Source organism: Rhamphochromis sp. 'chilingali', assembly GCF_963969265.1.
Source record: "Rhamphochromis sp. 'chilingali' genome assembly, chromosome: 18".
NCBI lineage: Eukaryota > Metazoa > Chordata > Actinopteri > Cichliformes > Cichlidae > Rhamphochromis > Rhamphochromis sp. 'chilingali'.
The window spans coordinates 10,642,012-10,670,000 of record NC_137945.1 but is presented as its reverse complement, the minus strand read 5'-3'; the positions used below and the strand labels follow the sequence as shown (position 1 = coordinate 10,670,000).

General features: G+C 39.7%; 1 protein-coding gene across 1 annotated transcript; it reads right to left on the bottom strand.

Annotated features, from left to right (window-relative positions):
• Positions 1–341: 341 nt before the first annotated feature.
• Positions 342–25,824, bottom strand: apbb1ip (amyloid beta (A4) precursor protein-binding, family B, member 1 interacting protein). The gene is made up of 14 exons (XM_080865348.1): positions 25,619–25,824; positions 19,267–19,326; positions 17,806–17,893; positions 15,724–16,013; positions 13,551–13,628; positions 11,745–11,904; positions 6,065–6,186; positions 5,006–5,080; positions 4,762–4,905; positions 4,186–4,296; positions 1,553–1,651; positions 1,351–1,471; positions 1,170–1,231; positions 342–937 (listed from the first exon to the last, which is right to left on the bottom strand). The coding sequence occupies exons 2-14, from the start codon at positions 19,324–19,326 to the stop codon at positions 347–349; spliced, it is 2,001 nt and encodes a 666-aa protein (XP_080721474.1). The 5' UTR covers positions 25,619–25,824; the 3' UTR covers positions 342–346.
• Positions 25,825–27,989: the final 2,165 nt, after the last annotated feature.

Here is a 27,989-nt window from a genome sequence, read left to right as displayed (position 1 = left end):
TATCTAACTTGTATATTTACTGGTAACACAATGACTGTGTTTTTACAGTATTTACAGCTATGTATGCAAATATATATACAATATGGAAGTATGATAACAGCATGACAAAGCAAACTGTAATAGTCTTTTTGAGCCCAACGTTTTCAAATGCTTTTCAAAACTGAACTTTTTTTCAAAGGTTAACTCGTTTTTGTCTTGGAAGCTGTTCAGAAAAAGGATGAATGACTAAAAGGGGAAATCTACAGAGAACTCCACTAGCTTCATCTTTGAGAAAAGGCTGATTAAGTTGTTGGCTGTGCAGGCATAGTTCATTCTGTATTTATAGTCCACAAGTTCTCTGTTCAGGCTACTGGTCTGCATGCTTCTTCCTCATGGCTAGCATCAGTTCTGACATGAAGTCTCCACCTCCTCCGCCTCCTTGCGTTGGTGCAGTCCTCTTTGGTGGAGCCGGAGGAACCTTCTTCAATGACCCAGAGGTCCTCACAGCTGGTCTTAGGGTGGCGACAGGAGCAGCAGGTGGTGGTGGAGGAGGTGGTGGTGGTGGTGGTGGAGCCCCAGAAGCTACAAACACTGGGTCAGGTGGAGGTGGTGGCAAAGACACTGGATCTGGTGGTGGCGGGGGCAGAGAGTGGTCCACGCCACCAAAACTAGGAGGTGGTGGTGGCAGTGAATTAAAGCCAGTAGCTGGAGGAGGTGGTGGAAGAAAGTCTGGCGGAGCCTCTAAGTGGTCGTCAGTGGGTGGAGGTGGTGGTGGAGGAGGGAGATTGTCCATATCAAGTGGAGGTGGAGGGAAGTTGTTTGGTTGATTCCGCTTTGGGGGGGTGGGTTTTGAGGCAGTCTTGGCAGCCATGGGAGGAGGAGGAGGAGGGAGCACTGGGTCTGGGGGTGGTGGGGGGAGGACCTCGGCTAATGGTGGTGGTGGTGGTGGAGCTGGATTCTGATAAGTTAGAATAAAATTGAATGATATGAGATTGACAGGAAGGGAAAAGATTCTTAAACAAAAGAAGAGGAGAGGGCTTGTACTGGATAAATGGTGTTGATGGCATTATGGGAAATGTAGGAGCTAGCTTCAGTTTGTCCTATGCATGGTTTGTTTTTATAGACTAAACTATAAAAACAGTCACAATAACGGCTAACCAATGCTTCCCTTCTGATGAAGTGCTGTTTACCTGAGAAATAGGTCCTGGCTGCGGCTTGGTAGCATGACCGTTGGCCTGGTTTGGTGATTTAGCTGGAAGAGGAAGAGAAACACTCAAGTGAACTTTCAGTACAAGTGAAAAAGTGTGTGCTAATATCACTGCATCAGATCAATGAAACAATCAGTGAAGGAGAAATTGCATGTCATGCTACCTTTGACTGTGGGTGAGGGCGTTGATTGATTGGAGCTCGATGGAGTGCTGCGGTTCGTCCACACAGAGTTAGAAGCCTTTATCTCTGCTGTTTTAAAGTTTTCATACAGCGATGCCCCGTACTTGAAGAAAAAGAAAAAGACAACCCGATTTTGTATCTTTGCTTAAGGAAAAACTGTATTTTGTACAGTTTTCATATTTACCTTTGCAATCCGTATTCCAGTCACCCAAAGGTTCATGGTCCAAATATCATCACAGCAGAGGTACTTTATGTACTGAGACTCTTTCTGGATCTGAGGATGCTGCAGAGGCAAAGCCACATACGTTTATACGTTTTTGATCAGCCAATCAAAAACACCACATGGAAAAAACATTGGGCCACACCTTTTAATCTTTGATTCCTTGTGTTTTCAGTCCCATCACCACAGGTGTATAAAATCAAGCACCTAACTGTGCAATCTGCTTTACAAACATTTGTGAAGGATGTTTTTTCTCTACTAAAGAGCTCACTGAATTTGAATGATGAATTTGGATGTTCCAACAGGATGCCACCATTGCAACAAATTCGTTTCTGAAATATCTTCCATTGTCAATATTACACAATCAGCTGTAAGTTATGTTATTACAAACTGTAGTGTTTAGAAACTGTAGCAAGACCACATAATATTACAGAGCTCCTTTAGCATTAGCACAAAAACTGTGGACCAGAGGCTTTCATGGCTCCTGTAGATGTTATGTATATGTGGCAAGTGATCAGCCGGATTGCATCAATCCCACCTTCTAAATTAAACTCGCGATGTCCAAAGAAATGTTTTTTAACAACTTTAACAACTGAAAATAACAACCCATAGCCAATTAGGACTTATTTTACCATTAAATATAAGGTCTTTCATGTCATTCATTAAATTTCTTCTCTCCTGTATAATCCACCATTGGCTGTAAATGGGATTATTGCAAACTGCAAACAAGGAATATCAGCAGTTCAGCCACAAAGTGTCAAACCACATAAAGTTCACTGATTGCTGAGGCACATAGTTTGTACAAGTGGCCAAGGCTCTGGTGACTCAGAAAGTGCAGAGCTCCAGATCTCCTCTGACATTAACATCAGCACAAAAACTGCGCACCAGGAGCTTAACGGTATGGATTTCCATGGCTGAACAGCTGGTGTAACTCAGTAAGTGGTCCAGTTCCTTCGTGTCCATTCTGGCAGATTGATCAGGATTTAAAATGATTGTAAGTTGAAACCCTAAACAGTTTTATGCACATGCAGGGTCTCATCTTCTCATAAAAGCATTAATAATTTATGAGTCTTCATGACTGTTTTCATGCTCAGATGTACAGATTTTAAAGAGTTCAAGAAATTAGCTTGAAGTTTCCATGATAATTTATGTCCTAAAAACCCAACTGCACAAATCTGCTTCATTACAGGAACCCTATCTTAATTAAATATATTGACAGTCACTTATATTAAATGCACACTAAGCTAGTTTTGAGGCAACGACAGGCTAAACCTGCTACACTGTGACCTACTTGTTGCTATTGTTTACTTTCTCCTCGATATTACAGAGAGCCATAAGGGGGCAGCGTGGGTCTAGAAGCAGATCGTTTGGTGCAAGTCAAATAAATAATAAATATATATATTCACTTCCTGTTTTGTGGGATATTTCTGTTTGCAGGTGTGAACAGAAACCAGTCCTCCGATGGATCATGTAATTCAATATTATTGCGACTAGTGAGAAGGCTGATGTTCGTTTTGCTTTTGTTGTTGCTTCCATGCAAGAAGATATCCACATATGCCAACTTTATGACCATAAACACTTACTGTAACATTAATTCCCCCAGTCTATTGTTTCCCTCCCTGAAGCCGAAGTTAAATTACCTTGTAATGACACAATATGAGTTATAGAAGCTTGGTTATTCATAATGGGGGTGGTATTAGAGATCACCTCCGGCTGCTCCTCTGAATATTTAACAGCAAATTGATGAGGCTAAATTGTTCTGTTGTCGTCCTTGAATTGCAGCAGTTTTTTGTCAGCTCATAAACGCCACCTCATCAATCTGTCAAAACGCTAATTTAACATTCTGGCAGCTAAGAACAGCTTCAGCTATTACTGTATTTACTTTGTAAGTTTAACTTTAAGGTAAGGAGGCCAGTTGAAACCTGGCTGGAGTTCTGAAAGGTAATTTTCTGTTTGCCCTTGCAGCAGCGCCTTATTCCCTTCAACCCAAGCCTCGAGTATTTTGTCTTTCACTTGAAGCTAATTCAGTTTCTTTGCTTCTCTAAGCTCTTTTTGCTCTGCTCCTCAACATCTAGTCTAATGGGATCTGCTGATTCTAGTGTTTCCCAGACAAGATAGGGGAAAAGAAAAAAGCAGACTTTCACATCCCTTTAACACTGACCAGCAAACCATCTAATTCTTGCTTTTGCGTCCGTCAGCATTTTTTACCCTTAAATGATTACTGTAAGTACCTCAAACTACTGCCACTATTACACTTTAAAATCACTCTTAAATAGACAAAAAGTACTTTTGTGTAAATGATTACAAGAAGTAGGAAGTTTCTTAAAATTCTTGCCACTTTTGAGACTAAATAGGACAAAACGGTGCTGTTTCACTTCTTTAAATCGAAGTATTAATTGCTTTTGAAAATTTCCAGCCATGCAGGCAGCTGCAGGGCTTGCCACGCTCACCACTTTGGTTAGCATCTTTTAAATAGTGCAGCACTTAGTGTAGCACACAGTGTGAAGGAAGTTGCAGCTTCTGCGTTTATCTGGTCCACAATGAAAGGGCGTGTGGCGTGTGGCTTTGAAGCGAGCTGAATTGATATGCAGCCTTACCTTCAGCACAAAGCAAAAGTCAGTTGGAGCTTTGTATTTGCTCTTAAAGTCTTTGCCGTAGTAGACGTTTACGTTGTCGAACTGGACGAAGCAGACGAGGTCACGGGACGACTGAAAGGGAACAAAAGACGATTGTTCGGTTTGGGTTTTTTCTTTTTTGCCATTTACCTGTTTCTGTGCCAACTAAATTCAATATCTACCCTACAGATGCAGTAGCAGGGTATAATGTGATGCATAAATGGTTATTTGGGAGCAGGAGCTGCCAAAAGATCTGAGATATGTGGCAAGTACACTGCAGGTATCAGAGGGGGAGTAATAACCCCAGTTATATCCAGCGGTGCATAACACAAAAGTGGGGTTAATAAAGCTGAAAGACTCTTAACAGTCCCTTGGAAAGATGAAAAAACTTGATATTACACTTCATTAGGGTTTCAGTTGACATAGCAAAAATATCTCTGTATCTGTGGGATTTTCATCTTTCACCACTTCTGTTCAGCATGTCTGAGGCCGGCTGAATCAGAGCATTAGCAGTTGGACGTGTGTTTTCTCTCTTGCATTCTCCTTTTGACTCCTGACCTTGGTCTTCCCTTTGGGCACATAATAAATTCCCGAGGCCCTCAGCTGGAAGAGCCGCTGCTTCCAGGACTTCTTTCCGTCTTCTCTAAGATGCAGCACCCCCTCGAGATCAGGCACGATGATGGAAGTCCCGCAGAAGTTCTCCTGCAGAGATGAGGAGGGGATGAAAGGGTAAGTTACTAATAGGAAAAAGTCACCTTATGGATGATGTTACACCTATAGGTTGTATGTGAGTGTGTTTTACCTGTATTAATAACTCTTTGTCCTTATCTTTCATATCTCTGAGAGTTGTCTTATCCTTCTTCCACAGATAAAAGTTCTGCAGGAACAAAACAAAGTGCTTGAATTATTGCTTTAGGGACGGGCATGTTGGTTTATTGGTTAGGCCACCTCTTTGTAAAACAACTTAAACTGGACCTATTAGACTTATTTACAGCTCAGTTCTTTTCTTCTTGGACTCATATGAAGAAGGTTTGCATGAATAACAATTCAGAAAAAAGCTTATTTATCTCACTGGGCCTTGATGCAGCTTGTCGGTTCATCCTCTGTCTGAAACGAGCAGTTTTAGCTCCTCTACCTTCAAGGTTTTAAGGGTTAAGGAATTAAACTAAAGGATATCATTCTCTAAAAGAGCAGAAGAAGTCATATAACCTTTAAAAAACAAAAAACATCGGGGTCTCAATCCCTTTTGTCTCTGTATGAGTGAAATACTTTGGCGTCATATCATAGTCCGAGCCAGTATGTTTTCATTGTGAGGAAAAGCCCAGAGGGAAAATCTATTTGGTAGTTCATGTCAAAAGCTCAAATAGTAAATGAATAAGGACATACTGTATGAAAGAGATCTGTCTTTTGTTGGAAGACATGGAAGACATGATGGAATACTTTAAAAACGAGAAAATCTTCGCTGGTTTTCCAACCCAGCTGTTTGCCTCTGCCAACAGACCGAATCCATTAAATACTGTAAGATATTAAAGGGTCTCATTGTATCACAAACATGCCAAGATCTCCTTTTTTTTGCCTGAAGCTGTTTCGCTTGATATACTGCAGTGTGGACATAAACGTAAGAGGTCGTGCCGCAAGGACGAAAAGACATTGCATAATTGAGAAGGTGAAAACAACCAGACGGCGCAGAGCTGAAACAACGTGCAGATAGATTTGCACAAATTCAGTCCAAGAATAAGGAGCCACACCACATCTCACCCAATGGATGTGTGAGATCCCACACGAACGCTGCTTATTATCAGTGTTCATTTATAGAGGTTCATATAGTTTTATAAAAGAGAAACTATTGAAGTAGACCAACCTGTGGGTTTTTGAAAACCTCATATTTCTCTGGTCTCTCTTGGAAGAGTACTTTGTTCTCGCTGTCCCTTGTCCACGCTGAGAGTGGGTCCACAAGGTTCTCGTGGTCTTCAAACGCCCGTTCTGCCAAAAGAAAAGAATAGATGTATAACTTATTAGTCTGGCACATTCATAGTTAAATATTGCTGGAGAAGAGTCATTTTGATGTACTGTTTTTTTAATGAGATGACAGATTCTTCACATAGTTTAGCTTTTGAAATTCCACCATGCAAAGTCACACCAGGGGAATGAAGAGGCTTGAACTGGAGAATATTAAGGTACCAAAGGGCCAGAGCGACTTTAAGCCAGACCTGAGTGAGTCTCTCAAGCGTATGACACACATATTGCTATTTATAGTCTCTATTCTGATATGTTATTTGTCTACTTCCTAAAAAACTGTAGTTCAATATCTTGTTACACATATGTCCACAGTATCAAGTATCAAGCTAAAGTAAAGAAAAAGAAACCTTCTAATTAAGTGTTTAAAAGCCATGATTTTAATGCTGGAGCTTATCCATGTGGTGCTTCATCTTACTTAATTTTAGCTTTATTTAATATATCACTAAAATTTATACCTGCTGTCACTGGACAACAGTGGAAATAAAGAATATTATTACCCTGTGAAATGTCAAGAAAGGCTCACATCTAAATGGATGTGATTAGATGACTGGTGAGGACAAAAGTCCATTATTTTAAAAAAAAATTGTATTGTGAGATTAGTATTTTTTTGCTTTGAACCTTCATCGGGGTCCGTTTTAAATTCAACGGAAGGAAACAAGTAGTTCTCTTTTTGTTTCTAACACAGTCATCATTTGCAAAGCTAAAGCAGCCTGAGGTTCAAAGAGCAATACGTTTCTTTTCCTGCTCTGAAAAATAAAAAAAAAACAAAAACAGCTTCTGTATTTTATTTTTTGCTAATATATTTAGCTATACATGCATAGCAGCCTCTGCAAGTTCCTCCTTGGTCTTCCCCATGCTTTTAGGAACTGTAGAGTAACCTCCCACTTTTGCATTTTAAAACTAAAATGACAGAAAGCAGTCCAAGGTCTTCAGAGCCGGAGGTGAAAAGCACGCTGAAGGAATTTATTTTTTATTCCCTTGTTCTCAGATGCTGGTCCTTTCATGCAACATGTGGTGGTTCTGAATGTCAGATATTATTAGCACATTTAAGTAAAGCACTATTTCTTTCTATCTCTGCAGTAAATCCAGCTGATCTCTCTTCAATCAGCCATGAGATATAGTTTGGCTCAGCCACTTTGGAAGATTAAACTGTCTCCAGTTTACTTTCTCGGTGCACTATTGTTCAAACCAGAAAGCACGCCAGACTTTATCTTTGTGCCATGAAGCAAGTCAAAACAAATGCTTCGCCGCAGTAGATCACTCCATCGCGAAATCTTTAAATCAGCTGCACTTGCTTCAAAGTCAGTCGCACAGCTTTACAATTGTCTATTTCAAATGAGCTGAATTAACGGAGGACCCAATAAAATCCAACCTCCAGCATTTGCTGGCAGGACTTTAAATGGTACTAAACCTCCAAAACACATTAAGAGCTTTTTCCTTCTCCTCCTCCTTCTCCTCCTTTTTCCTCCTTTGCCCACCCACATGCCTGGTGCTGTAGATCTCCATCATATACTGGCCCTTTGAATGTAGTTTAGCCCTGGTCTCAAATTATGGGTTACCAGCTGAGGCAGAGGTAGGCATTAAATAAATTGCTGCCAGGGTTCCAGACTAGTTTGACTATTACAATCATTAAATGGATGGTGTGACTTTGCTTGCTGGAGTGAGTTATTAGGAGTAAAAGTCCCTTTGAACTGCATTAACCACATGGTGCTTTTCAGTAGTGTGCATGGCGAGCACATGGGTGAATGTATGACAGCGGAGATTTTCTGGAAAGCTGGTGTTGCTCGTTGAGCTCTGTGGGTGTTTATTGGGCATGATTTGCTTTGACGTTTTGCTGAAGAAGATTAAAGGTCAGCTGCAGTGTTAGTAATGTTCAAGGGTTTAAAAATGAATTAACTGTTTCCATTTTGGAGCTGTTTTTCTGTGCAGTTAGCCAAAGGTGACACAAAATCCCAAACACTCTTGTGCCTGTGAGTCAAATGGCGCACACAGAGGAATTCTTGCATGGCTGGCACACTATAGATAGCAGTCTGTGTGTCAGACGACTAATTTAAGCCAAGAACTATGATTTGGTTAGTGCTGACCAAAGGGAAAAACGCACATCGGCTCTTATTTTTTGCACCAGCAGCACAGATATGTCATCTTTATCATGAGGTGCAAATAGAAGTGGGAATATAAATCAAAATGAAGGAAGAGGAATTTAACTTGAAATTGAGATTAAAAACATTACTAAACCCTGCAGTTCCTCTAATGGCCACTTGCGGCTTGCTTTAAAAGAAGAAGACACACATAAATCCCCCTCCTTGTACACATAAAAAACTTTCTAGTTGATTCAGGGTGTCTGGAATATCTTTCCGAAGCCATGTCTCTCTCATTATCATGATGTAGTGTGCTGACAGCCAAAAAGCTAATGCTGAAGCTCAGAATGGAGAGGCTAAATCCAGTGGCTGATGTAATATGCCCAAATTTACAGTTGAAATACATGCCTTGTATAAAAATCGAACAAACAACAACAAAAACTCTGTATTGTACTGTATTAACTGTACAAAGGCTTGACGTTTGCATTGTTTGCTTCAAATAAGAGGTTGGTGATAACATTAGCATAGCTGCTATCTACATGCTAGGTATCATTTCATCTAATTTGTTACTTTAAGAGCATTTGTGTATACCGGTAATTATTTGAGAAATAATATGGCTTGTTGTGAATTTAATTTCCTCCATTCAAGAATTGTTTTTCAGAGTTGTTGAGAGTGATATGTTAGTACTTTATTACTTTCTCTATATGACACTTATAACTAAATTGCAGGTTCAGTCAAGCTAGTTAGCTTTAGCTGATACCTTTAGCACTCCACCTTCACTTGTAAATGTCATGACTGGTAGTTTAGCTCACTGGGTTTCCACATTTGTCTAATCTTCCCTGTTTTATCTAACAAAGGCAAAAATGTCTGAAAAATTATTTAAAAATTATTGTGAAAAAGACAATCTAGACAATCTAGTCTAAACCAATAGGTGATGTCACAGTGGTTTTGTCCATCTTTTATGTACAGTATGATATATATATGAGAGTGCTTTGTTGATTTATTCCATCCGTACCAAGAGTAAAGTCTTAGTTGAAGATTTTATTTTTATTTTACATGTATTATACCCTTTAACAGACACATTCTTTGATAGGAAAACGTTTTTAAAACAAGTGTTATGAAAAAAAACCTAATGATATATGTCCCAATCTGATAAAGTTTATTATTCTGTACCATTGTCCTCTCATGTTGTCAAAAGCGTGTATTTATCCTCTGTTGAAAACAGTCATTAACAATTTATGATTTTTCTGTTTCTGAGTAATATTTTCTGCACACCACAGTCCCCAGCAAAATAATATATTATTAAAGTTATATAATTATGATGAATGTCTAAAGATGTAAACTGCAGTGGATTAACATGTTCTTATTCTTCATCTTCAAATTTAAAATAAGAAATTGAATAATTCAACGCTTAGCCATTAATTTTGTGCGTCACAACAGCATATAAAATTTCTTTAAAGCAAAATAATAACGACTCATATTTTATTGCTCACAAAAGTTAATGGTTTTACCACCAGCATTTGATTAAAACTGCTTCAGGATGAAATAAAACAAATCTCTGTGTATGATATAGAAAAATGGCTATTTAAAAACACCAATTATCTCTGTTAAAATCTGATAAAGTGGTAAGAAAACACAAAAAGCAGATGGTACCGCCAATGGAGGTGCAGCCCAGCAGCCGAAGTAAATATAGCACAGACAGCTCAGACGGAGGCCTGAGATCATAAGGCTTCTATTTCCGCATGACAGGGAGGATGACTGACAGTGTCCGATACAGCAAATTAAACCCACCTGTCTACACTCCTCGTGTGAGTGTAAGCAAGAGAGCGACAGAGAATATAAATATAAAGGAGAGGAGGAGGGCAAGAAAGAGATGGATGGGAGTAAGATCAGTGTTTCATTGTGAGCTCGGTGCAGTTTGGCTGCCACCGTGCCAATAAAAACACAGTCCATCATCTCGACCAGGATGAAATATCCCACCTTGTACAGTGAGTGTATATTTTTGTGTGTGAGTGTGTTTGAGACAGTTTGACAGTTCATATAAAAACACACTGAAGTCTGGCGTTGTTAACACAGTAATATACCACCACTGTGTTTTTCTGGTTTTGTTGATATATTTGCTGCTCAGCTATTGCTTATTGCCGCGGCGTTTCTGCACTAAATTACCCAGATGTCACTTGTCGGTGAAGCGGTGTCAGCACAACTTTGACATCTTTCTCTGTATTTTCTGCCAATGTCATTTAGGTAGTTACTCATTCGTGCGATCAAGTTCTTTGATTTATTCCAAACTGCTCCTCGAATCGCAAACGTCTTTTTCTTTGCACTGACAGATTTCTTATTTTCCCCTGAAAACACTTAACCTGTCTGCGGGTTTTTAAAACAGCAAATATCTTATGAAATAACTACATATTGAATCATAGTGCAATGGTGCCTTAAAATCATTTTCCATAAAGGTTCCATCAATACTGCGGCTGCATTTCCCATCAGACTCACTGCAGCATTTTTAAAGGTACATATAGTATATATTTCTACTAACGGACACTGTGTCACTTACCACAGCTATGCTGATGACACACAGCTTTATACAGTACAGTCTCCTAGAAATATGTGACCGAGCTATTCTGCATATAGTGCCTGTAACTTTTGTTCAGTTCAACTTAGACTTACCATTAATTAACAGTGACTGAGATTTGAACTTCAGACTCCTTACAGGGTTCCTTCCTTTCTGACGCTTGTAATAACCAAAATTTACAAAACTGACATAACTTTTCAGTCATTATGAATAAAAATCAGTGACTTGGCCCATAAACTCATTCAGAGAACATTTTAAAGGTCAAGACTATAGAGTTTTTTGGTGTGACATTATGCTCACATTGATCAAGAACTGTCTCCTGTATTGACCATGATACAACCACCAGTCTGTTACCCCTGACCAGTTAGTGAGTGGCTGTTGGAGGTTGCTGGCTGATAAAATTGGTCACTAAAAACCTCCTCATGATTGCTATAGTTGCCATGGCTGTCCATAGTTTGCATGTAAGACACTGACTTGTCGAGCAGTAGTAAAATAAAAATTTAAAGTGTAACAGAAACCAGAAATGGAGAATCACCTTCAAGATAAAAGCTAAACTGTCAACACATTTCAAATTGCACGACGGTTTCTGTTTCTGGTTCACTAATGCTCAGCGGTTACTTAGCAAGTGTTTCCAGACAAGATGGTGTCTTGATGCAACCACAGCAATTTGTTACTGACCAAACCAGTCAGGAGCATTTTTTGTCAAACGGTCAGGGAATATGTATCTTTTTCTAGCAACCGATGGTTGTCAGATAATTTCAGACCGGTCATCAGACTAAGTCATTTGACCATAAAAGAAGTTAACACCATCAACATATCACTGTATAGCATCTACTCTATGGTAGCTTACATGCTATATTATGGTAACTCACCAAGCTGCAGTTCTGGGTTGGTCTCACATATGCTCCAGTTCACATTGCAGTCACAATGAGACTTCTCAAACATGTTGTCCAGAACTTCCCTGACATTCTGTCGCTCATCGACCATCAGCGTCTTGGAGCTGCCATCATTCATTAGTACCTTCACCACCAACTGTCAAACAGAAAAACACAGCTTTTTAATTTTTTTTTTTTTTTTTTACCACACAAGCACAAAAAATATCATTCCAGTATATAAAAGTGATGTTTTCTGGTGTTCTTGACACAACTTTAGATTTTAAAAATTCTATTTTTATGGCAAACTGGATTAGCTTACCTTAGCTTGCCAAAGCAAAAGAGTTAAAGCTCATTTTTACTGTATACTTCTTGTAATCTTTGGACAAACAAGCACATTCTTCGTCTTGTGTACAGAACTGCATTCACAGTATTCATAGAAAGCCATTTACAGTATAGATTAGCATTAACTAGATTTAGCCAGCATCTTTTAATCTAACTCCCAGCAAGAAACAGAGCAAAAGGTTTAAGTTTAAGGTTTTCAACATGTTGGACAGCAGCAGGTGTAAGACATTAAATCCAGCCTTTATGCACATGCAGCTTGTTTGCTTGCCAGTTTAATTACAGGATATGCACAGTAAATGGATGTTTCTGTCTCCTAACGTTAGCTTTACTGGAAGACTTCGAGCATCAGCACTTCTGTCTTCTGATTCGAGCTTTGCTGTAATTTCTTCTTTATTGTCTTTTTGCAGTCTTAGCACCTCACTCAGAGTGTTGGATGAGATTAATTTTGCCCCAGAGCAAAGCATTTTTCCCCCTGCAGGCTCATGTGGTTTCACAATTCCTCTCATCTGGTAAGAAATCCTGCTTTGGAAAAGCTGAGGAGTTTCACAGCACTAAGGTCAGCCAGTTGCTTGCTTTTTGTCATAAAAATGGGGGTTTCAGAGATGTTATCACAAAAGGATTTAGAGCTTCAGGTCACAAGTCACTCAGTTTCACCCTCCCTTGAAAAACAGTCGGGTTTTGACATGTGGTTGAATGAACTATCGCTGGAAATTTAATTTTCCTCCTAGCACTTCCTCTCCCCAAGATGCTATCTTATAAAAAATATCCCCAAACATGCTAAGAAACCAGTGGGCTTATCTGAAACTTGTGGTCCTCTGACCACTTTCTGCTGAAATTCCTGGAAGTGCACCTGGCACTTCTGTATCTCTTCTATGAACCCAGAGACACACATCCATATGAAAGTGGCCCGTGTTTCCTCAGCTTCCACACGCACACATGGCTTTTTAGAAAAAGTTCCTTTTTAGTTTTCACTTCTAAGAATTTGTAACTACCATCTTAACAGGGAACTAAGTCACTGCGAAGAGCCAAATCACGAGTAAAAGAGTAAAACTTGGCAGTCGTATCAGTCACAGTCATCTATGATAAAAGAATGGCATGCCATCATGCGTGAAACTAGTTTGGTTTTGTGTAAAAATTGCTGCTCTGGAAGTGTAGCTTTGCATGCAAGAACACATGTCTGAGCTTTTGAATGCTGCTTTGAAGATGAGAAAGTGTCCACATATCACCCCCAAACAGGAAACCACGCTGTCCTGCGGGATGTTGGCTGGATGAAAGTAACCATCCATTACTGTGATTGATGGCTCTTCCAAAAGAGAAAAAAGGAAAGGAAACCCATGCTATGTTTGACCATTAACTCTTTTACAGTAATGTTCAGGTAGCTGTAATTCTATACGTCTCTACTCTTGCCAGTGGACGTCAGCTCAGAGGGCAAAACAAGAAGTCGGTGTTTGCTTGTCTTACCTTTTTAACTTTAGCTTCCTTTAGTTTCTCAAGAGCGAGTTTGATTTTGTCTGCCTTCATCTGCGCCTCGATCTCCTCCTGAATAAGATGTGCACAGGGATGAGATGGTACATGGTCGTCAACTTTTTTTTTTTTTTTAGAAAAGTACAATGTAAGCACCAAAAAGAAAATTAACAAACTTCACAATCATAAAGAAAATGTGTTAATTCACTTTTTAACAGACTGACGACCTATTTAGGGTGTATCCTGCTATAATCTGGTATTTGTTCGACAATATACAATTTCAAGGAAAACAGTTTTTAATTTAAAATAAAGGTTGCCAAAAATTCCTTTCTTATCATATAAAGTGAGTCACAACAAAAAATATTGCAGTTTTGTAACAAAAAAAAAAAAGAAAGAAAAAGAAAAAAGGAAAGCATGAGACATCTCTGTGAGTCATTTTTAAATTTTTAACGGGGCTAATGATGAGGAGGGGGATATTGTACATCAAAGGTGTAAAACACAAAGTTCCCAGCAGACAACTCTTACTTAATTGCATTATGTAGTATTACTCCATATAATGACACTCTATGGGGTGTTCTGAGGTTAACAACATGTGTAGGTTAATGAGATTACTGCAGTTCACTTGAACTAGGAGCAACCTCAGTGACGCACTCTCAAGGTGTGATTCAATGTGAAAATGACCCACTAGATCATTTATGAATACTGTTATGACTTATAGCTCATTTTACTGTAAGGCAGAACGTAACATCTGTGCGAATAAGAGCATGTAAAGTATATCTTCACCTTTAAATGAAGCAAAGCTCAACACTAGTACACCAGTACCACCACTGGAAGCTCAGAAAATGGAGCTTTCTATTATTATCTACTGCTGTAAAACTGTTTACTTTAACAAAACCACAATCTCTTCCAAACACTAGTCAAGTGTTTGGGGGCTGAGCCTATCATCCCACCTAGGTCCTACTTTCAAGTGGAACCACTCCTATGTGTAGCCTCAGGTGTGTTTACATGTGTGGATTCAGGCCTTAGAAACAATACACAACGTGATTGTTTGGTTAGAGACCTTTGTGACTCATTAGTGACCGACTCAAAGTCTTTTTCCATAGAACCAGTTCCAGTCAGCTCTATAGCTCTCATCATTATACATCATTTAGGAGGTTTATGTTGCATAAAGCTGTATACAGATCCAATGATTAGGGTTAACTTTTCTGGCTGCTGTTTGTGGCTTCATATTTCACTGTGCAAAGACAGTCGTATCTGTGTCAAAAAGAAAGTAATGACACGTACTTCTAGTTTGCAGAAAGGGTCCCAAGGGCGAGTCAGAAGATCAAACTCTAGCAAGTCTATCTCTGTGATGTAGCACTTCAACATTTTTCAAGAGGTGTAATGTCTTGTTTTCACTTCATCCCCTCCTGTGTGGGTGTTGAAATCTCCATGCAAGACTTCCATCTCGGACATTAAATCCTACCTGCTAGATCTCAATTAACTGTTTTCTCCAGATGCAATCACCCGTGAAAATCCTGACTGACTGCAACTTTAATGAACTCGTCCACGTCTACCTTACAGTGACGCACTCGCTGCCTCAGCACAGCTGGTGTTTTTACCTCAGACAGATGAGGTAACAACCTCTGCTAAAGCAATAAGCTCCCGTCTACCTCCCCCCCCCCTCCCCCCCTCCAAAACTGTCACATCTTACCTCCCTTACTCCAAGCCCAACCTTTGCTATCGATCCTGTTACACTTTTCTCATTGCCGTATGTGTTTGATCTGTTCCAGACAGACCCTCGGCTGTTTCGCCTCACACGTCTCTGTAACTGTAACAGATGCCTCCATCCAGGAACGACTTTGCTATGATCTCACCGTTAAGAGCAATACCACTCTTCCAGGTTTCACAAAAACATACAAAACTCATCTTAAATTTATGTGCTAGAAACTGGTGATGTTTTTGTTGTAAAACTGTCTTGTCACGCATGGCTTATAAAGCATTTACTCATGGTAAACCAAGACATGCGCAAATAAAAGAAAGATTGTGACGTTGTTGATTCGTTCTACCAGGAGCTCAACAAACGGTTCTTCCTTCTGACCTGTGGCACTGCCCTCGAAACTAGCTCTCTCAAGCCTTGATTAATGCTCTGGTTTAAACTTGCAGAATTGCTGCATGTGGGCTCACTCACCGTTGTGGGCTTTGCACCAGAAGGAGGTGGAGGTGCTAAAGAGGAGGCAGCAGAAGGGACAGGAGTGCTAACATTGCTGCTTCTGCTTCCTGCAGATGACGGTGAAATGTGCGATGGGGCAGGTTCGATGCTCAGGCCCTTGGGCGGTGGTGGGAAGTCTGGTTGAGACGCTGACGGTGCCTTCAAGCATTCTATCTCTGTTGCCAATTTCTCTTCCGTTGCATTGAGGTCAGCCATCAAATCGGCCATGAGTGCGTCCAAGTCATTGCCCTCCAGTTCATGAAGGGACTCTGGTGAAGCAGAAACATTTTGTCAGGAAGTAACTCAATAGAGAATATTGTTGGATAGAATTTCCTTTTGTTCCTTTTTCAAAGTAATTTGTCTTTTTTCCCTAATTATGAAGAACTTTCCTTTTTTGAACAAGTTCCCCTTTCAGTTATGTTTTATTAAACAAAGTCAATGAAAGGAGTTCTTTCATTTTATTCCTCATTCATGTTCCCAATATTGCTCCACTGAGGAATCAAGTTTCAGAATTCAGTAGAGGAAGCAACAGTTTCGTCTGCATGCAAATTTTAGTTTTGCTTTTTGTAGGCTGTCCTGTATTTAGATTCCTCAAAGCATTATTAAGTTAACACATTTATAAAGAAAAGTAACTGTATGTTATAGACCAGTCAAAAATAATTTGCCTTTGCTGATTTGGAGCGAGTGCAACCTGGATTACTTTATTTTGGCTTAAAGTTACTTCTATGAAAAGAGTCCAGCTCTGAGGCCATTCTCACTTAACTAATGTGTGTGACTGTGGCTTTTCAAGGTAAGGGTTGCAGCTCTGGAGAACTGCTCATCACAGGAAACCAAAGACAATAAATAAATCTTACTATAATAATTGTATTGTTAGTAATTGAGTGTTGAGCTCTGTATGACCATTTATTATTTATGTATCTCCCCCTAATAACTAGGCCAGTCTGCATAAACATCATCCCACACAGAGCAATTATAGCATCTAGTCTGATGTTGCGTTTACAATTACAATTGCATTAACGGTCGCTAAAGTTTGCATTCGAGACAGAATTTTGTTCGACTCACTGCTAACTACAGATACCATTATTTGAAAAATAATGGCATGTACTTATTCAACTATCTTTGTGGGATCATGTGAGGATCAAACTGATAACATATCAAAATTTCTTTGACCAACCCCCTTTTTTCCCGAGTATTTTTTACACCTCTGCCTAAGGATTAAAACATTTCAGGAGGCCCCTGACCCCTTATCTTATCTAATCTTGTCTTGTCTTGTCTTATCTTAATATAGAAATACGTTAAGGTTAGATTAAAACTTTTGCACATTGTTTTGATGGTTAAATTTGTAGCCAAATACATATGTGTGTTGACGGTGAGATTGAACCCTACACACAGAGTGGAGCAGGCAACTTTTAGCAACCCTTTAGCGCAAATGTGAAAGCACCTTATTTAATCTACCTCTCACTCTGTGCTGCACGTACTCTGGTCCCCAGTAATACATTTGCTAAGTTTAAAGTGGATGGCATTAACAGTTTGCACTCGTGCATTTGGGCACAGCCTTACTGAGCTGCAAGAGCGCATGTAGATTATAGTCTTTTATAAAACATAGCCATTTGTTGTGATTGATAGTTTATTTATATCAAGGACATTTTCCATTTGCAAAGCCCTTCAAGGCAGGCATTTGTTATAAAGTGCTGCACAGCCTATCAACTCACTCTAACAAGATTTAATGGCATTTACAATGAACGAAGAAAAAGGGAAAGTTAAATGCTAACACCAGCTGATATTGTGACCTTGTTCTAACATTATTGCAGCTTATTTTTTTTTAGCTTATTAAAGCCAGAGGCAAACAGTGAGTAATTAGACTTTAATCTGTGCCCTCAGTTGCCAGGAAGTGCACCTTTTCTATTTTTTATTTTGTGTATTTCCATGCTACTTCTTGTTAATTTGAGCAAGCACACGGCACATCCCACCCTTGCACAACTCGGGTGTTGACACTGCACAAAAGCTCAACGCCCAGCTCTTTGTAGTGTTTCCACACATAATGTCAAAATGTGAAGTCACCATTCAGGTCAGTGAAGCCGATGGAGTAGTTGACTTCCTTCTTTGTGTTGGAGAGAGCTTCAGGGGGCACCGTTTCCTCTCCAAGACTCTGAGACAAAGAATGAAGAAAGCAGTGTGGTTGTAAGAACGCAAATACAATTTCTGCACAGCCAAAATACTTCCCCACCCCCCACCGCAGAGGAGAACACTTTCATGTTTGAGCGCTCTGAAACCAAACTGTTCTAAAGCATTATGTCAGAGGACAGAGTTGTATTTTTTTTCTTTTGGGGGGCAAGAGTGAGAGTGTACCCACTGCATGAACAACATGACACCCCATCTTGGAAGAACTGAGATGGAAAACATTAAAGTGATCAATGGGGTTTTTTACTAAGAGGGAGAAAAAAAAGGCGTAATCTTTACTCGGTTGGGTTTTGCCATTTAACCCACCCTTCCAGAAAATGGTGGTATTTATGGTTCTTACATGACCACAAAGTGTGTTTCGTCTCAGTCACGAACATCTCAGTTAAGGATGGTGGGTTTTTGTTACTTTGTCATCTTCTCTGAAGAAGAAAAGTATCTCTAAGTCCTTAGGCGAGATAATTAATCACGGGCAGCTTGAACAAAAAAATTTATTTTTGTCTATGTGCTGCATGAACATTGAGATTTATGCCTTTCATTAACAGAAAATGTGGTAGTGGCACAAGCTCCTCTGCTACTTTTTATTGGCATCATATTAAATCCTGTCATGTTTAATACATTCTATACAACATAATTTAAATATATTTAAATTTAAATGGAGAAAAAGAGATGAAAACGTGACACCCGCTTATTTCAGATATTGGAAACTGGAGGAAAAAAGAAGCAGAAAAATGTATCTTCAGGGTGCGCCTGGGTACGCGTCATCCACTCATTCTTTCCTCTTTCAGTTCTTGGTTTTGTCTTTGTTTTATTTTATTGTCACAGCTACAACTTGTCTAGCTGGCAATCGTGGCTCAAGAGTTGGGCGTTCATCTTGTAATCGGAAGGTTGCCGGTTCGAGCCCCGGCTCTGACAGTCTTGGTCGTTGTGTCCTTGGGCAAGACACTTCACCCTAACCCTACTGGTGGTGGTCAGAGGGCCCGGTGGTGCCAGTGTCCAGCAGCCTCGCCTCTGTCAGTGTGCCCCAGGGCGGCTGTGGCTACAATGTAGCTTGCCATCACCTGTGTGTGTGACTGGGTGGATGATTGTGTACAGTGTAAAGCGCTTTGGGGTCCTTAGGACCAAGTAAAGCGCTATACAAATACAGACCATTTACCATTTGTAAATTGCTATACACACCAGAACGGACAGGAGCTATCACATTATTCATCCACTGAAAATTACCTACATATTCAATGTTTGTGTTTTGAAAAGATGGCTCTAAGGGTATTTTGTGCTATAAAGCAACAAGAATAGAATAAGTATATAGAACAATATATAGGCAAACAATGGCTGGTAAGTCACCTGGGTGAGGAGGTCCATCTCCCCCAGCATGGCGCTGAACATGGCGTCAATGTCGTCCATCTGGTGAAAGAATCAATAGAATAATCAGATATAGAAATTATCATTATTTTCAATGTGAAAAAATATAATATTTATAATATGTATTAATGAGCTGCACTGAATAATGAAGATGAAACAGACGGTATGTCCATTTGCATGGTTAAAGGCAAGTGCAGGCAGTGAGTGCTGATACAGTGCTGCTACTTTGCTGTGAAGTATTTGCAGATGTAATACGTTTCCCCAGGTTACGCTATATTGCGAAACATGTCCAACCCAGACTTGAAGGAACAAAGTGTGTATGCATAACTGCAGGCAGTCATTATTTGCCATAACATGTTGTCTCTTGTTGGAGCAAGTGAGTGAAGCAGCGAGTAAATATTATGTTGCCTTTTTTGTCATATTCAGAGTTGACTTTTTTATGCTGTGTCCTTTAGTAATCTGGATTTTGAAATCATGCTTCGTGTTGTATGATCAGTGTTTGTTTGAATCATTATACGAAGAAGAAGAAAAAACTGCATGCAACATTATGATGCCTAAGGAAAGTGGAAGAGCATAAAGTATGCAAGCTTCCACAATGTGCTTAGCTCGAAATTGCTCTTAACTGCTGATCAAGTTTCAAAATGGACTCATACATCAGGCTGGTACAGATTTATATACATCCCCCATTGTGGATGGATGAAGCAAAATGTCAGGATAATGAAGGTTATGTTTTTCATTTTAAGCAGAGTAACAGCCCGAGGAGCCACCGTGGTCACTGTGCCTTTTTTGAAAACCACTCCGAAAGCCTCGCTTGAGATTTACATTCGTAATTATGCACAGTAGGCCGTCTCCCCTGCATGTATTATTTGAAGCCTCTTTTCTCAAAGCAAATGTTATGATGGTCTGGAATGTGCAGTCAAAACAGAGTCCCTGTTTTCATATGCTGGTACGTGAGTGGTACCACAGAAACACTGAAGGTGTCAGTGGGAGTTCATCCAGTTAAAGTGGTGCTAATGGTAGCTTACTTTATATTGCTTACATGTGGGCTCTCCTAATTCTTCTGCTTCTAGTATAGCATGTTTCTGATAATGACCACTGTACTGCAAATGAAGTGCAGCCGATAAATCAATGAATTATAGAACCATCTTTTCTAATCTAATAACTTTATGACTTTATCAGTCTCTCATTGATAAAGATGCAACTTTGGCTCACTCTTCTTTACATCAATGCTTCAGTTCTTTGAGTTTGAAGACACTCATTTATGCACCGCTCTCTTAAGATCTCGCATTTCCATCGACTTGAGGTCTGGACTTTGACTGGGTCTTTGCAACACCTTGATTCTTTTCTTTTGCAGCCATTCTGTTGTAGATTTGGTGCTGTGCTCTGGATCTTTGTCCTATTTCAAGGCAAAATTCGAGCCAAGCTTCATGTGTCAGACAGATGGCCTCACACACTCGATCATATTTCTGTATACAGAGTGGTTTGTTCAGATGCAAATTTTCTAAACTAAACAGTGCTGCCATGCTGTTTTTAAATAGAACATGCTTTCTCCTGGAAACCCATGCAAACAAGTCTTCTGCTAACTTATGCTAACTGACATGCTAACTGAGGTAGAGTTTGAGGTGTAGCTCTTTTTGGAGTTTCTCTGAGTATTGCATGATCTGACCTCAGGGTGATGGTTTCCTGGGAAGATTATTCAAACGATCCCCTTGTGAATAATCTTTCTCACTGTAGATTGATGGACTTCAGAGTGTGTGGAAACGGCCTTGTAACCTTTCACAAACTAAAGGACAATTAAACAACTGCTTCTTTAAGATGACCGTTGATGTCTTTTTTCCCTTGGCATTGCATTAACACAAACCTGAAGAGTTCAGATCTGCTTTTGTAGACATGCTCCTACTTGCTCATGATCAGTTAATCAAATGCATTTGGTTAGCAGCACCTGGCTGCTACTTCTTAAGAGGATAGTGGTAGTGGCCTACTTTTCACATGACTGCAAATATATTATTACTAAAGGCTTGTTAACATAAGGTATGAGTGGGTAACTGCTGAAGCTGTCACTACTAAATTAATTCATTAGAGGAGTTTCATGACCAGTAAACCATCCGGATTCACTGGTTCCACCTTCTCACCTTCTACTGACCTGAATGCTACAAAATAACAAGTAAACATTTGCTTGTGCCTGGTTGTATTACCAGAAAGACTGCATTAAAATTAATCACCGATTTCCATGACTTTTACTACGTATCTACTGAAGAGATTGAAGGGAAAGATATAAATATTCTTGTTTAACATGCAGACTATGCAGTTATTAATGAATTAGAATGAGTCTGAATCTTTAGTGCATTTAGCACCATCATCAGGTCAAAAGATCTCACTGGTCAGAACTTGTACATTTGTGAAACAATATAAAAGAAGAATATGACACTCAGCTGCAGTTAATGCTTTCAGCCAGATCTTATCCTTCTATCATTCTGAGATAGAGTGACGATGACAAACACATCCAGCTTATCTAAACATCTCAATGTGAGTCAATGTGAAAAAAACAGCTCCACTTTGCATAATGTTTTATGCAGATTATTCAATATTGTAATCTGACGTCACAACAATGTCAGCATGGCGCAGCACAGTTACTGAGTAACACCTGATTCACTGTTAATATGTTCAAAGTAAAAGCAATAAAATAAGTGCGACCTTTTTTTAAAAACAACACTTTTTAAATCAAGACATTTTACCAGCTAACCCGAGTGTTGCTGGCTTACTCATTTTGACGGACTGTGATTAAACTGCATGAATATAAGCTTCGGTTTGCCTCAGGTCAGTTATAAATTGCTGGGGTTAGTCTCAAGTTTGGTGTGGTTAAACTGATTAAGAAACCGATGCGCTGTACTCACTGTGTCTAAGCCACACCTCATATTGCAAGAATGCTTAGCATCAAAGAGCTACCCTATTATTGTGTTTTTTCAGCCTCTGTATGAGTCTTTAGAGGGTGACTAAGCATGACAACGTGTATGAGTCTGTTATGTAATGCATTTTCTTCTTATTTCTGACTGGTTTTGTGAATTAAGTACTAATTAAAAGCGTTTCACTGGGTGTGCAAGAGGAAGGGTGGGGGTAGCTGCAACCTCTTTTGTTAAATCAGCCCTAATCTAATTGGTTTAACTCATGCAGTGAGATTCTCTGCACAGATGTTTGCATTGCTATCTTCTAGTCTTTATTTTTTCTCTGCTGCGTGGTAGCGTCCATTAGAGAGGAAAATATTGGGCGATGCTGCAGAATTTAACTCCCTGCTTTCACTCGTCACAGAGTCTGGAATGTGTTTAATGACATTTAGATCCAACATGAAAAAAATAAATTGCTGGAATTTAATTAAAAGACACAGGGGTACATCTCTCATTGACACTGTGTAGGAGACAAGAGTGACTGATTGTGTTCCAGGAAAGAGTTTATACAGGATCAATACTGTTTGAAACATCTAACAGATGCTGCGTGTTGGAAGCTCACAAGAAACTGTTAATCTTCTGGTGTCATATATCAAATCGCACGGTTCATAAACTGAAACGCCTCTGCGCACTGATAGAATTTGTTTGTGCACCATAATTTCCATGTGACGTACATATGTGGGGCTCACTGCTATAGCACGTGAGCGCAATCCTCCACCTTTTACACAAACGGTTTACCCCCAGGAGGAAGTGGTAACTGGTAAACTTCCTGGAACTTGCAATGTTGAAATGGTATCGGAAATGGTGACACAAGCAGCTGCCTGCAAATTTCATGGTACTGCTTCCTCAGTTCTCATTATGTCACTTTTTTTCACCTATACGTGGTCGGCGTGAGACGTTTCGAGTAAAAGAACGCACCATCTCTGAACGTCTGGTGCTACTTTTTGTTAGTAGTTTTAAAGTCACTGGAAGAGAAGTTTAGTCAGTCAATCAGATTTTGCTGAGAGGCTGTGTTTTGACGCCAAATGCATGAAATGAACCGCTCCCAGATTAGCGAGGAGAAGTGAGAAGGAACAGACCGTGAAAACAAGACGGCTTCTGCTGGTGAAAACAAATCGACCCAATTTTAACACACTCCCTCCTCAGTGTCTTAGACGTGTGCATTAGTGGAGTAATATCTCAGACACAATGTGAAGAATGGACTTTTTCTGTGCTATTTGTAGGTGTGATCCTGCAGCTGATACACAGATAAAGGTGTTAACCTCAGAGTCATTGCAGCACCACTAGTGTGATTATGGGTGGACTAATTAGTTTTACTCAAACGTGACCTAAAGGACGGGGGATTCTGAAGCTTGAAGGTATCCTAGATTTGGTCAAAGATGACCAAATCCACCTTTGAAATTTTACTTTTTTTTTTGAGAGAAACTAATGAATATAATGTACTCTAACTTTTCAAGCTTTAGGGGATGAGTTTGGTGTACTTTGGCAGAGCTTACCTAGTTACAGTAGCTGTTTGTGAATTTGAAAACAAGCAATTTGTCAAACACAATGTTGACAGGTTGTGAAATATACCCAACTTCAGCATCTACTTTACTATAAATGGAAACATAATGAATAAAGTTAGTGTTGCATTAAATTAAATGAGGGTTTAAAACATAACGTTTTGCAACCAGAGGAGTCGCCCCCTGGTGGCTACTAGAACAAATGCGTTTTAGATCTGGAAGCTACACTGATTATTTCTACAATCTGTGGAGTTGTATAAATTGGCTGTTCACAGAAAACACAATAAATCCTACATTTGACCAAATAGTCAATAATACCTCACAAGGAAACGACCATGATTAAAGCACCGTTTAAAATCAGACTTTTAAAGGATTCTTAAAGAAATCTGGCCAAAGATTTTATCATCAGTAACCGGAAAAAATTGCAAACTTGAAAGCTGAAGACCAGAACAGCTAAACTATTCAAAGTCACCCCAGTGTCCCTTTTATGAATGAGTAATAGCTCTACAAAGAAACCAAACTAATAACACCAGGAATTTTTCCTCTGCAAGCTCTGTAGCTTTATGTGCCTTTCAATATATCAATTTACCGCAACAGAGTTCATGTTTGTGAACTTCTAGTCACATTTTCACACTTTCAATTCACAAAACTGTGCCGCTGTCTCTTCACACTTTTCACTATTTTATTGTCAGACAAAAGGCATTTGTGACCTATCGGCGTTCTTAAATGTTATTGTTGGGCGTCAAATGAGCGCATTGTGAAAAGCGGCAACTGTACTGTTGTACTTTTTATAATAAAAAACAGCAAATCTAAAAGCACCTTATAGCTTATAGCCTCTAGAAAACCCCCTCCCCCAATAATCTCAAATACATATCTCAGCCTTTTACATGCCACACATATGTAGCTCCAGGGTAGAAAATCAAAAGCAGACATCAACTCCAGTGTTTACCATAACATACAGAAACTCTCCCTCGTATGATCGGATCATATTTCTGTGCTAGGCTCTTAAGCAGATGTGTTTACAAGACTTGATGTGCTCTTTTTGCAAAGTAGGCAAATTAGAGGTTGAGCAGCAGGCACAAACCACTGAAGAGTATGAAAATGAATCAGAACCCTAATGTTTGCTGAAGCAGGTTTCAAATCAGACTCAAACCTACTGCACTCAGTACCCTTAATAAAATTTCTTGCTTAACATCTCTTAGAAAAAGCAAACACCCCCTTGACCAAAAGCCTTTTAATCCATCGCTCTGAAAGCAATGCGTTCAGTTAAACTCATAACAAATTCACTTCATATTTTTGTGACATGATTTAAAACCAAAAATGCCACAAGCCAAATATACAAAATGTTCCTGTCATCAACAACAAACTGACAGCACTATTAACTTTAATATAAGAGGCCGGCCCTATTAGTTTCATGTGGTTATTGAGTCATGCAGCACTATGAGACGATAGTGGGGTCCACCCAGTTGGAAAGATATGAACTTACATTCTTTTTACCAAATTAAAACATGGTAAAAAAAAATCTTCTAAAAAGAGTTTTCTTTAATTTCTTGTACTATTAAATTCAAAACCTTTTGAGAGTTTTTATCAGAGCGCACTGTAACTCACAAAGTTTGACAGGATGTCTAAGATTCTCATCTACAACATATCTGTACATAACGTCCTCAAGCTAAATTATTCTGCTGTAGCTGAATATACATATATTACAAACAAATCTCTCATTTGTTTTTTATTTTGTTTTGTTTTTCAGCACAACAGCCACCACAATCCTCACTTGTAATGTGCTCAGACATCAACGAACAATGTTCTCGCTCTGCGTTCAGAGGAAAGCAGCTTCGGTTGTTACCGTTATATCCAAAGGCACAACATCCAAACAGAGATGAAACTCACCTTTTTAAAATGTGTTAATCCTTTGCTTCGCCACTAAGTTTCAAGATAACAGCTTCATGGACATCAGCTCCACTTCGAAAGACGATTCCCTAATTAAGCTCGGCACCAAAAATTAAAGTCATATGCAGGCAGATTTTGGGTGTGCGAGCAGATTGAAGATTGCATTTGTCTGACTGTTGGCTTCTTCCTGCTTAACGCGGAAGTTCAGGTCTAGACCTGTCATTGCATTCCTGCTACAGAGTTCAGCACTTTCACAACACTCTTGTCTGGGCAGCGTTGATCCATCCTCTCCTTAACAGTGCTCCTTATCGGCACTGTACTGTAACTGTGCCAACGGGGACAGAGAGGGAGAAATCATAAATGTGTTGTGGCTTCTCACAAAGACTTCGAGGGTGACTGACAGCCACTCGAGCAGATTGGGACGTTTTTTTTTTATTGAAAGAAAAAAGAAATGCCTCAGTTGGATCGAGAGAAAGGCTGAATCAGCGGGAGGAATGTGACGGGTCTTGGTTAATAATTCACCTCGCTGAAACTGATTTACAGCAAGTCTGTAGACAGGAGTGGCACGCTGTAGTGGTGAAAGACACTTCAGCTGGGCTTTACTTCTCTAAATTCTTGTTAGAAAATACAGTCTCCTAAATGAAGTGCATTATTTGCTGTACAACCTCTAACATACCTCCTAAATGTAAGCAGAGTGCACTAGAATATATTAATTAACATGAAATCTTAGCTTTTATTGTTAAAATCAGGAAGAATTGTCTTAGGGTAATGGTGTGGTGCAACAAAGTCGGTTATCTTTAGGAGGAACCAGGGAGAGTTAAACTGTCAAACTATGAATAGCCTCTGGCTCTGTTATCTGACCGTGCAGACACAGATAGCTGTATTTATTTGCATTTCTCCTTGAGTCATCTTGGGAGGCCAAAAACAAGATTTCTGATCTCTTTTTTTATCCTCTTTCCACCTTAAAAGGAATTCACATACAATATTAAAAAAAATGAATTCGATATTATGCCTAACAGAACAGATTATCTTGATCTTTACTAATATTAACACTTCTATGTCCCATTTCCCCTCAAGACCAGCCTGAGCCGTGACAGCAAAGACAAACCACTGTGGCAAAATCCCGTCATCATATGGTAAATCTGAGCACCACGAGGGGGAAACCAAATAACCTTGAATGCTTCTAAGAGTCTTTCATGACTCGTGATGTATTAAACAAACACCCTGGGTACAAGCATGTGTCCCAACCACCCTCATTTCCTCATTCTCTCAGGGTTTGACAAACAGATGGACACCAAAGGCAGCCTCCCATTAGCTCTAAACATCTCCCAAACACAAGCACGCCAGTGCCTCAGAGAACATTTCTCAAATAAATACACTGATTAACAGTTGTGGAGCTCGGCAGCAGAGAGCGAGGGGATTTTTTTGTCTGCTCTGCTTTGCGTTTGCGCTCTCCTCGGAGACTGAGGGTGGTCCAGGAGAGCTGATTCTGATAATGGTTTTTGCCAGCATATGTTGCAGCTCATACATCACAGCACCGAGCCAAGAAGCTGAACGAGATTGTTATTTTTTAGTTATTTAATCAAACTGTGCGCTTAAAGGGGGCTCTGCAGTGTCGAGCCTTGAGTTCTACTGCACAAAGAAAAGTCTGTCGGCTTGAAAGTTGCAGAACTGCATATGGTAAGGTGTGAGGTGTGGAGCATTCTTTTTAGCCATTAGTCTGCATTCTGAGCGCTCCAACACACCTCAAGATGCATTTCTTGTGCCTGGGCACTAAAAGGAAATGGGGTGATAATGACAAAACCAGTGGGCACCTTGCAAAACGATATGTAGTGCTGCAGAGGAGAAACTGTCACTGAGCTGATGTGAAAAGTGATGCATGCAGGAGTCTTTTAGTGCCCTCTGTTTGTTCTTTGCTGTACTGTACATGGCAAACATGACTGAAATCAGTGGGAGGTGTGAACCTACCAACCTGCAGTTATTTTCCCCACTCCCTCTTTGTGGTGCAATGATCAACACCGCAAGTTTGCACCGGGATAACGAGCAACTGCTAGCTGGATGTTTTTGAATGCAAGAACATACGAATGGATTCCTGATACAGCCCTCCTTATTCTGCTTGGCTGAATTTATTTGCCATCTGAGCCCAATAAATGAGTACAATGAGGTTTGCTTTTGTTAACATGGGCTAGGATGACTGCTGTGACTGGCTGAGTCAAAAACGTGAGCAAAAATGCCCAAAATGTGACACGGAAAGACAAAATCAAAAGAGAAAAAGGCATGATTATGTTCTAATAAAATCATAAGGTACATTTTTACCAGCATTAAACTGTTTAATTGGACAGTGTGACTTCTTTAATCAAATTTACACTTC

Bases quoted from the DNA above. Each gene is read 5' to 3' on its own strand.
- apbb1ip (XM_080865348.1), bottom strand. From the start codon at position 19,326: ATGGACGACATTGACGCCATGTTCAGCGCCATGCTGGGGGAGATGGAC. The intron at 6,187-11,744 runs GTGAGTTACCAT...TTCTTTTGGCAG, and splicing joins CAACCCAGAACTGCAGCTTG to AACGGGCGTTTGAAGACCAC. The intron at 938-1,169 runs GTAAACAGCACT...CTAACTTATCAG, and splicing joins AGCCAGGACCTATTTCTCAG to AATCCAGCTCCACCACCACC.